Raw genomic sequence first — 12,196 nt, forward strand, 5'->3', positions numbered from 1 at the left:
TTTCAACCAGTGATGTTACCCAAACAACTGCAAAACAAGAAACGGGCTGTTACGGAGTAGTTTACTGCTGGAGGCTGTACGAGGCTATGACACCTGGCATACATCGTGACGTCGGTTACCATGGGTACGTTTGATTACGAGGGCGCAGACGAGAATTGCTTAGTGACGATAAATATAATGTAACCTCATGTAAAAAGGTGTAATTATCGCCTGAAAAAGTGCTGTCGACGCTTTTGATCTTTTAGCAAAGCATCTTAGAATTGCTATAATTTAATTTTAAAGCGTTTCAATATGTTTTGTCTTAATCTAAACAGATAAGACCTACAATCAATTGAGCATATTCAGGAATGGAAAAAGAAGTGCAAATGTAGTCCTAAAACGTTCTGGTTTCGATTTGAAACCATAAAAATAACACAAATACGCTATTGTGTCGATTTTATGCAGGTAAGATGTGGGTAATAAATAAATACCACACTCGGTCTCATTGTCAAAAGCTCGATCAGATACCATAGGAAGGACACTCGTATAATTCGTATGTAATGAGACCAAGTGTAGTATTTTGTTGGATGATACATGCACTTGAAAGTACCCTGTGGGTATTCTGGGATTGACTACGTCCCCGGTAACCTAAATTAGTCTGTAGTGATACTTGTGTAACATTGTGCTAAGGGAGGTTAGAAACCTTTTAGACCCAAATGATATTCCTCTTGATATTGTCACCGGTATCAGTTTACTTAGATTAAATTGTGTTGATTTGTGTTTGTGATTGTACTCTGAAGCGGTGGACATTCCTCAATGTCGTTACACAATATTTACTTACTCTACTGATAGCAATGTGATGGCTTCTGTCATTGCAGAAAAAGGTGCACAAACGGATCCACGACGTGCAACAGAACATATCTCACTACCTGCAGTGTGTGCATATGTATCCCGAGAAAGGTAAAACGCGTCAGTACAGTGGATCCTACTCACACCAGAATGTGACAGTGGTAAATTCTATTGAAAGAAACAGGAACATATTTCCCTTAATTCAGTAACTGAATTCAATTATTCAACAGCATACAATATTGTTAAATGAAAAAAATGAGTACCAATTTTTTAAAAAGAGGTGCTTTCAAATCACTAAAACCAATATTTTGATTAAATGTTCATTCATAATGAGTTAATATTTATCGTCACATCAGCAATATGTCAGCCATGTCGTGACGAGAACAATTAATTATCATATTAAGGATCAATAAAATTAGAAATTAAAAAAAAGCCAACCAACTGTTGACAATGGACAATAAAACTACTAGTGTATCACAGATAAAGATATTAAATTAGCATCTAACTAAAATTAAACTATACTATACTAGGCACATAAAGTTAAAATATTATCCCTGCTGATAAGTACGATAACAATGTCAAAGGTACATATAAACTTTAATGGAGGGATCATGAGACCATAACAAGTTGGGAGAATTTCAATTGAAAAGTCAATCACAATGACGTCACAAGTCCACAAGCGGGACATTGGTCAAACGACCATGTCACAAGCTCAATAACGGGTATGTCCACCATCGGCATTGAGAACAGCAGTGCATCGACGACGCACAGAGCCTATTAAACGTGCCAGGAAGGCTTGTGGGATGTCACGCCAGATTCTCTCAAGTTCTGTAGCAAGGTCAAGGACGTTATCTGGCAGATGAGGAAGACGACGTAGACGTCGAACCATTTCGTCCCAAACATGCTCTATCGGGGAGAGATCCGGTGAATTTGCAGGCCAAGGCAGTAAGTCAATGTTGTGGTGTTGCAAGACATCCATAGCAACCCTTGCCGTATGAGGGCGGGCATTGTCCTGTTGGAATGTTAACCCAGGGCCATGACGTTGCAGAAAAGGAATTGCCACAGGTCGAAGAATCTGATCCCTGTAGCCCACACCAGTTAAGTTGCCCTGAACAATCACCAAAGGAGTTCTTTGGCGTGCTGTTATTCCACCCCAAATCATCACGGAATACCACCAAAGCGATTCCAAGACACAGGCCTGTGCATAACGTTCTCCCACGAGTCTATATGCACGTTGACGTCCATCACTATGGGAAATGTTAAACCTGGAGCCATCTGTAAAAACAACATTTCTCCACGTCCTGGTCCGATCCCGTGGTGGCTTAAACGTTGTCGAACTGTGTTGGGGTGGATACCGCGAAGTCCTGGGATGGTTCGGGCAGTCATCACTGCAGTCTGAAACCTGTGGCGAAGATGGGTCCCCCTTATCCATCTGTCCTGTCTTGGTGTTGTTACACGTGGACGTCCAGAACGTGGCCGATCGATGACGTCAGTTGCGTTCTGGAAGCGTTTGTGTTCCGGTGGCAGTGGAAATGTGCAGCCACTTGTTGAGACATTCCCCCACGGACCGTCCCAATGGCCTCATGACGTTGTGCAGACGTGAGCCTGCTATGCGTTTCAATAGCCGTTTAATTTTTTGAACGATCGCAAGAGCAGGGGTTGAGCTTTCCGAAGTGACAGTATTGTGTGGCATTCATTTGCTCATTTTCTTTTTCCCGGAATGCACGTGCAACAACGTATTGCACGTCTCAAGGACGAACCCAATCACGTCACGGAACGTGGCACGTGCATGCATGTTGGATACATGTTACTAATCTCTGAGTTTAAATCCTTATGTGTCTATACAGGTTTGATAAATTTAGATTTTAAATTTTTGTATGCACAGCTTCTTTATGTGCCTAGTATATAATACAAGACATTACAATAAAAACGGGCTAGAGACCACCAGCAACTGAAAGTAGATCACCATACGAGAGATCAAGGGGACTTATAGATACTTCTGCTACCTGCATGGACCTTAGCTGGATTCACGCCTTCCCTTCAGCCTTTGTTGATAGTAGTTAAATTTAGCCATAACTTAAAATCACAAAATATACCATGTTTTAAAATATTTCGTAAGCTTAATTTACGGTGAATGTCCTGGGACTTTCGTATCCCCACGGGAGGACAATCATTTTCAGCCCCCCTTATGTAACAATTCTTTTTCTTTTAAAAATGCAAAACATAAATGATAATTAACCTTAAAAAGAATCCTGAACTGTTTTGACATTGAAATATTGATCTCTTGTGATGGAAAAATCAATGCAGTCAAGGAGGACATACATGCTTGACTGTTCATTCAGAAGATACGTGATTTACTTAAATTGAGATAGATTAACTAACATTAAACGAATTGTTAAAAAAGAAATGTTATTGGTTTTAGATGCATAATTGTGGGATTTAACCTCGATCCAAATGTCATTATAAATATTACACTGTATGTCAGTGTTTGCATTACAAAGATCAAATGCCTTCCATTACGTCTTATGTTACTTCTAATCCACTTATCATTCGGCGTACTAGTATCTTGTCTTGTATTTACATGTGCAATATCTTCGCCCCAATGTCTCATGATCAAATATCACTATCACCTGAAAGTGAGGCGCCCACACCATTACCTATATGTTTTAATGATATGTGGTATAGGTGACGCTAACCGAACCCAGTGTGTACAGGAACTCCGGAAGGTTCTTCAGGCACTACACCCAAAGGACTACAAGGAGTTTGTCAACTCGGTTCTTAACGTGTCTTGTGGAGCAGCGGAGTCCAACTGTTCGGTGGAAAGATTCGTCTTCATAGATATTGTCGCCAGAATCGCTGATGAAATATCTCAAGAACTTATCGTCAAACATGTTCTTAACAGGACAGACCCCGATGAAGAGGAACTACGACATGTGTTCATACACTGCATTGCCATAGAGAAGCCGATCATGGTCGGTACATGTATATATATATGTAGTAATAGTAACGTGACCTCTTAAAGTAATGTTAAGTCAGTAATGATAGTCTTATCCTTTAAACACAAAATCATGATTCTTGATCATGTAAGTAATACTTGAATTGATCATTGCTTATATAATCTTTGTATTGTTTATAGATGGATGTTATGACTATTTCTGGCCAATATATTTATCAAAATAATATATTTTCACATTTTCAGCAAGTCGTCCAAGCTGTAGAGGGTTACTGCTTTGGATCCGGAGATCAGCATCATGGTGAGTCATTAGAATATTGAAAGTAAGCAGCCGTATATGATTCACTATAAGACGAAGGGCTAGTCTTTCACACGCTATACAGTATCACTTTTCCTGTGTATAGTGCAGGGGCTTGTGTAATTCAAATTAATTGTTCGAACCAATACTTATTGTAATGACTATTGTGTATGGAGTAAGAATAAAGATGGTTCCATTTTTCTGTTTGCTATAAGTGTCATTGTGGGGTGATTGAATATGAATTCCCAAAATTGCTTGCGACACCATTTTGAGACAAAAATATTTCCATTAACTTATCACAACATCGTCATATAGCATACCAAAAGGTAGCTTATGATGCATAATATAGAAATAGCCATAGAATGTGCTTCTAATTTCAGTTTGGTGGCATACAATATGACATGATCATATAAATAAATCAAATATTGACTTTCCTTCACGGGACACCGACATTATAAGTGTCGCGGGTTCTGGTCTTGAGATGTCCCAAGGACAATAATTGATGAGACGGGGAACGTCGCTTACGATATGAACCAGTTTATTGCCTGTGAAATACGAACATTACAACATGAGAAAGATGTTGTGTGTATCCGATATGGTCGGATGGTGAGATGAAAGTCTTGTTATATGAATACATCGGCAATAAACAATACAATTATAGATATAAGATTGGTATATAATAGTTATGCTATAATTGTATAATTGATAAAATATATATGACGTCACGCATAAGCGTTTTGTCCGGGATATTTACAATTGATGTGACGTCACGCATTAGCGATCAGTCAAAATTATATAAAATTGATGATTTGGTATACTGTAGATATAAAATACTGTAGATATAAAATCATAATGATTGATCATTACGTGCAATGCTAGTGCTTTAAGTTAGTAAGTGATCCACGCGAGAGAAAATTTACATTACGCGGTCGCGATTAATTACTAACTTAAGATATATGTTATTACTATGTTGATGATAATAATATATATATATATATACTAGCAATGATATAGATGTAGAAAGAATATATGTAGAGAGGGTGTTTACCTGTGAAATACGAACATTACAACATGAGAAAGATGTTGGGTGTATCCGACATGGTCGGATGGTGACATGAAAGTGTCACACGTCACAGGCATGAAACGCACGAGATTTGGCGGGTAGCCGATTACGGGTGGCACGTACAACTCTCTACATTTAGCCAGTGGAGAAGCAGCCCTCTGGTGAAATAAAAGGGAAGTAGAAGGCTGTCGGTGACATAAGTATTGGTCCATATTCATGGAAACCATTTATTCAATTAATGTATTCTACCATTTCATAATATATACTACCATGACACACTTATGTAGTAATGATAGTACCCAGGTAAGGTTAATGTGACTATCACATAGTCATGTACAACTGTCCAATCAGGCCTACCAATACAGTCAGAATTGACACACTGACACTCGGGTCTGGATACTTAAATGATAAATGACATAACGCCAAATCTACAGTCAATATAAAGTGAAATTATTAACACAGGACTGACAAATTATATCGTAGTGAACAGATAACTACATATTACAAGTGGGGTTTACAAGTGCAATCTATAATGTGTACTAGTATATTTATTTTAACTTTCAGAAGGATTTAGCATTGTTAAGTAACTTGCATTGTCAATCAATCCGTTATTAACCTGCAAAGAGAAAATATGCTGTTGAAATAAAAGCTTCGAAATTATTTGTCATACAAACATAGGCATCAAGAGAGACCCTCATTACAGATCATGCCTACGCCTTGCACGGCAATCTCCATTCACTATTACATTTTTAAAGTACTACTGTGTACTTGTACTTTAATGTACTTTCACCAAACCGTACCGATAGCCCTTGTAACCACCAAGATTCATTCAAATCCATCAATAACTTAAGATATTATTCACATTCCCCATTTACTTAACACTGCGATTATTTTCAAAGTACCTCTGTGTACATGTACTTTAACATACACTCTTCATAAAATGAAACGCAACATAAAAGTTGAAAATAATGATAGAAAGTTTGTACGCCTATGTCAAATTAGGCATGTTTTGAGGGTTGAATATTGTTGTTGGTATGGTTTAGAAGAACATGCGTGAGCGAATGCAACCATAAACGATCTTGAATGGTTTTATCGATCATGATTGTCATGATGAGCTTGACTGTTATGGAAGACAACCAAGAGCCGCAATTATTGCTTTCCCCGTGCAAAACATGATTACAACCTATAACTATAAAAGACCCAAATGCATATCGCAAAGTCATTCAAGACCCTTGCAAATCCTGGATGAGAAAATGCGACGTCTCAACATTTCGAAATGTCGTGGCGAGGACCTTCAGCGTTTGTGGGATCGTTTTGTGCATTCCATTTCGACAAATGACCATCCAAGTCCAGGAAGACCGCGAGTCACCACACCAGCCCAAGAACGCTACATCCGGGTAACCCACCTTTGTGACTCCATCGTTCCACCCGGGACACAGCACAAGAACCGTCTCCGAGAGGCAGGTATGCGTGCCAGACGTCCAAAAGTTGCCCCCTCTCTGATACGATTACATCAACGTCCGCGTGTCAGGTGGTGCAACGCGGTGCAGCCATGAAACCTTGGAAACTGGAGGCACATATGAATCGCGGTATCCCCTCAAGCGAAAGCGACGGAAGACAAAAGTGCCAACAGACCACTCAATGAACGTTTTGCACCCAACTGCATTAGGCAAGTGGACAAATTTGGTGAAGATGGCGTCATGGTGTGCCATCTCATACACCTGCAGATCGGAATTGGTGCTCGTCCAAGGCAATCTAACGGTCGCTTGATATATCGACAGATTCTCTGTCATCACATGCATTGCCTTGTCGACCGCCAGAGGGAGCTGTACCAACAAGACAACGACAGACCTCACACAGCACGTGCTACAGTGGACTATCTGGTCAATAACAACACCAATGTCCTCCCCTGACCTTCCAGATCCCCAGATCTGAAAACAATTGATTATCTGTGGGATCAAATCGATAAACATGTACGTCAAAGTGTTAATGTGCCATTGACCCTTTAACAGTTGTTCAACATGCTGCAGGAGGAATGTATAAGGATTCCATAACGAAACATCTAACAAATGATTTAACCTGTGTCAAGGAGGTGTCGTGCAGTTCTGGCATTAAGAGGTGGTCATACAAGATAGTAATGTCAACGCCACCTCGTTGACAGCAGTAATGACTATGTTGACTGTCATGCTTGTGAAATGTGCACGATATACCAATGTATTGCTCTACATAACTTCAATGTTGTACCGTTTACTTTCGTTGATGTACATATAAATGAATAAGACCAATTTTTTCAATGATATTTTGCTTTGCGTTTTCTTTTTTTTTTTGAAGAGTGTACTTTCTTCAACATCTAATGTATTTGCCCTGGGGACATACTCAAGAGATCCAGTAAGTTTGATGGAAATCCATTTAGTAGTTTTTGAGTAAAGTTGCTAACATATCAATATACACACGCAGACAGGGCTGAATACAAAACTTCGGTTTTGGCAGAGGCAGTTATGATCATAGTAATTATTATGCATACATGTACGATTGGGATTCATACATGGTAGTTGTAAATCACCCATCGCAAGGTACATTTCGATATGCTACATGCCTGTGTTGTAGATTTATAAAAATATGTCCTTCTCACATTGGTGTTGCAGCTCGATTATGGGTACCAATGTTCAGTTACACGAGAATGGCACTTATAATCATCAGAAAACATGGATCCATGCTTTTTCTGAATCTATATGCAACACTATCAGTGGTTCGAAAAATTAACATTCACTTTCCACGGAAAGCATATTTACTAGTATGTATCGGGCTTTTATATGTCAAATCTTGTATGTTTGACAGGTTCAATAAACCTGACAGTGGTACAAACTCGGGCGTGTTTGGCTGTGGGATCTCTTGCCAGGAACCTCCACCTCTACTCAAATTCTTCAGATGCTGTCAGACTGGTTGAGAAGATTGAGACCTGGATCACTAAACACGAAATGCGTAAAGATCTCATTGTTGTTCTGTGAAATATACACTGTAATGCATGCCCAAACAATCAATATGTTTCAAAATACTGATACTTAAGATATTTTAGATGCATCTGTATTTTTTGTCTTTTGGGGCTAGAACACAGGTCATTTGGATAATTTAGTTGATTGTTGAATCACTTAGTGAACGCGAACATGTCATAAAGTTCAACTGCAAATCAGAGAGATATACGGAACCGCAAAAGAAACGCCACACCGATAGAGGCTTCTTAAAGCACACACTATTATTCTCTCTAATTTACAATCAAAACGGAGCACTGAGTTCAAGCTTGACAAATATTGTTAATACATTTTCCTGAATCACATTTAGAATTCACATGCACAAAATCACCAAAATGGCTCCATGAGGATACCTCAAAGTTAGTATAGTGTGTGGCCTAGTAGTTAGACGATGGGGTAACGGGACCACTTTCCCTCATTTTGTGATTTCTGTCCAATTCGGCTCCCAGTGGAACCGTAATAGTACAACGAACTCACGATTGCTAGGGTCTAACATAAACCGATCGAAGTTGGCTAAGGAGTAGGTTCCGTATGGGGAAAGGCGTTCGCTTGCCTTGAGGCTATACTCAACTAAAGCATCCACGAGTTGTTCTAACCGTTCAGTACCCACATGACCTAGACTATTGTACAGGGTCGTATCTCGATCAATCTCCACATAATATACATATGTTAGGGTTCAAACGTATAGTACTTAGGGTGGGTTATGATGATTAATTCCTCTCGCACGAATAGAGTTCGTCTTCTTTGATATGCCATTATTGGCAATCCATGAATCTTTTCGTATCCATAGGCGACAATGGTGTTTTAGTTAACCTTATCCCGTATATCCTGTGCTTGTCACTCCTCAGTGCATTCATTTCGTGTTTGAACGTTCGTTTCTTGAACAGGACCTGTTTGGATTGGTTGTGTTTGATTTTGATTTTTCACAACATATATTTTCACACCTTTAGCCTTTCTTATCTCACCACATTCTCTTCCCAGAGAGGTTACTTGTCATTTCTTCCTACGAACCTCTGTTCTGATACGGTCACATTTCCCGGTTCTCGTAAAATCCCCTAGCGGCAGAAAATCGCAACCCGAATTATCTCCCTTCTTTCTGTTCAATCAGAACACGTGTTACATCAATTTGACTAATACAAGCAAATGTTGGGTCACAAATATCCCTCCTCTGCCAGGAACTTGTGTTGATGTGACACACAATCGTTCGTATTATACAGGTGTTTGGTTTTCGCCATGTCCTCGTACATGTCCTCAGTTTGAATACCCAATGACAACGAATTGATGTCGGTATATAATACCTCGCATCCATCGCCAGTTTGCTTCTTGAGTTTGGGTCGTACTTCAAGTGCTTGGATAAGTTGAGAATACTCATGTCCACGGAGACTGGCCGGTTGAATTTGATGCAACTCTTGTTCATGTGCAATGCCACCAAATCATTATCGAATATCTTTCTTATGTTAAAGGCTCTCTATGTACTTTCCTAAGTTTAAATATTCCATCGTTTTGCCGAAGGCGCTGTTATTCATGAGTGTAAAGATTTTTTTTAAAAATCACTGATTTTTCTCAGATCAGTGTTCAATCTAATGTAAGGACCCATCGAAGGACTTTGATCGAACTTAAGAACTCTAAGAAATGACACAATTTCATTTAGAAAGTGGTCAAATGTATATTTATGTAATATTTGGGATTACACTTTCTTTGTGTGCTGGCAATTAGGTACCTGACTCTGAGGGTGTGGGTTCGAATCCCGGATGGGACTCAACCCAACAAAAAGTACTAGAATCTGTACTTTACAAAGAAGGTGTAATCCCAACATATAACATATTTTAAGAACTCTACGTAGTTTTTAAGTTTCATACCAAAAGTCAAGTAAGTGGCAGATTTCTATAGTGAACGATGTATTTCATTTTGTCCATCAAGTTTGGTACGAGTTTTTCCACGTTGGTCAGTTTCTTATTTCCCAACACGTTTCGTTGATATTCAGACATCCAATCTTTGTTCACCCTCAATCTTTCGGGAGTGAGAGGTAACTGTTAAGGGATAGCTGTAATTCTACTGGATATTCAACGTCCACTTTGAGTATGTAACCTTTGTTCAAATCTGTTGGAATGCTATTCACATGAACATCGGAGGTACTCCATTCAAACCCGTCAGTGCACAAAGCGGGTTGCATGGCCCAGACGTACAAATGGTATATGGTTGGCTGGTTTACTCGAGTCATAGCCTTTGATGTATTTATTGTTAACTTTAGCATATCGCTTATTGGTCATTGACATACCAACGCGTAATCCTCACTCAATAAACAGGTGCATATTGTAATTCATCAAAAGTTACAATTCCGCGTCTGTCTTTTTTAACAAGTCGTCCAAAGATAGAACCGCGCTGGAGAAATACCACGCTGAGTCTAGACCATACTGTTTCAAACAAGTCTTTCTGAAGATTTCGAACACATCAACGAGCAGTAGTATGGTCGTTTTCAAGTAGAGATCGTGATAATCACCGAAATCCTTGCTGCCCAGTTTATCCGGCATGGGTGTAACCGTCTTCGGTTATTTCCGATTCGGTTAAGCGACTATAAAAGGCGTCAATGGGAGTTAATTGCGTTTCTGTGAATCTAGACCAATCGCCCATCTATCCGTAGGGATAGACACCCTTGCTTAGCAACAAAGGTCGAGTTGACATGTCAGTGTATTCATTTATGGTGAAGGCATCCGGGCTGTTCGCGTTCACTAAACTGATGAGCGATGATAGCAGAAACTGGGCACTGTCTATGAATTTCAGACCATCAAACGATAATGAGATGTATTTTTCCACATGATTGGGGATGCATGTTAAGTGACTATCGAATTTCGAGATGACCAGCATGATGAGGTGTGCATCATAGCCGCAAAGATATTGAAACACCACAGGGATGGGGATGTTTTAGGGATCTGTTCTTAGCTGCAAGTTACACGCTTTGTGGGCAGTGCCTCTGTAATGACCTGTGACCGTTCACGGGTTGGTTACACACGTGACACCTCTTAGCTTTACGATGAGCTCACAAGTCATCATTCGTCATGCGCGTGGGCATAATGTTTGATAAAGTTTCCCTGATTGTTTTCTCTTTGTAGCTGTGTTGTGAGAACTTGTGGCCTCTATAGATCACGGGGGAATTCGTTTTCCCATCGTATCAGATGACCACTTAACCAAACCCGCAACCTTGGTGTTCTTGCAGTTTGGACGCGAAACTTCATTCATACTTGGCAGGCGTGACGTGTGTGATTTGTTTGATGAGGGCCTCAAAATCAGAGTAAATGACATAGGGCACAGTTATTTGTTTGTTACGGTTGATCAATTTTAAAATCTTCTTTAAGCATGTCGATCCTGATAGCGGTCTGTCCCCCACCTCGGCACTCCTCTTTGTGCGCTCCTAAAAGATCTGCTCAACTGTGACCATACAGATAGACTAACGTTTAGTCTCTGAATACATATAATTGTGATAGTAGCAAATAAACCCATTTAAATTGAAAAGGAGCCCAAGTGAGACCAGAGATTCAGAAGACCAGACTTGCTTCATTTAGGGCTTTAGCCTTGCAGGGAGGGCTAAGCATTAGGGAAAATAATATGGTTCAGGGACTGTGAGACAGACTACCATACATCGTTCGCAGAAGTGTTTCTTTGCTCTAATCGTTGATTGGTCGTATAACAGTCTGCCTATACCTTTAATCCAGGTGTAGTGAAATTTATCATCCTTTTCGACCAGAATAAATTAACCCTGCACACGTCTTTTTCCGTAACGGAGCTTACTCTGCGCACGATAACTTTGAAGATAAATCCGAAGAGGCTGATGCCTAAATATTTTGGTTTTCAACTTTAGGGATTTGGGAGATGGGTGTGTGCTCATCTATACTTGGAAAGTTGAGGCCATCGGCCTCATCCGTGGGATAGCTCGAAAGCCTATCCGAATGAGAATTTATTTGAAATAAAGCAAATTGAATTGATACCCTCATACAATCATCGCTTTTATTTTTTTGGTCAACGATGGC

At 39.7% G+C, this 12,196-nt stretch overlaps 1 protein-coding gene across 1 annotated transcript in view; it reads left to right on the forward strand.

Moving 5' to 3' along the window:
• The window catches only part of LOC124279323, a 133,911-nt gene that overhangs the window by 17,084 nt on the left and 104,631 nt on the right, over positions 1-12,196 (forward strand). Inside the window, exons 11-14 of the mRNA XM_046715134.1 lie at positions 858-939; positions 3,514-3,800; positions 4,028-4,082; positions 7,981-8,124. Coding sequence (XP_046571090.1) covers positions 858-939; positions 3,514-3,800; positions 4,028-4,082; positions 7,981-8,124 — 568 coding nt within the window. The remainder of the gene's footprint in view (positions 1-857; positions 940-3,513; positions 3,801-4,027; positions 4,083-7,980; positions 8,125-12,196) is intronic.

This window comes from Haliotis rubra, unplaced genomic scaffold (genome assembly GCF_003918875.1).
Source record: "Haliotis rubra isolate DU_JTF1 unplaced genomic scaffold, ASM391887v1 Scf25, whole genome shotgun sequence".
Taxonomy (NCBI): domain Eukaryota; kingdom Metazoa; phylum Mollusca; class Gastropoda; order Lepetellida; family Haliotidae; genus Haliotis; species Haliotis rubra.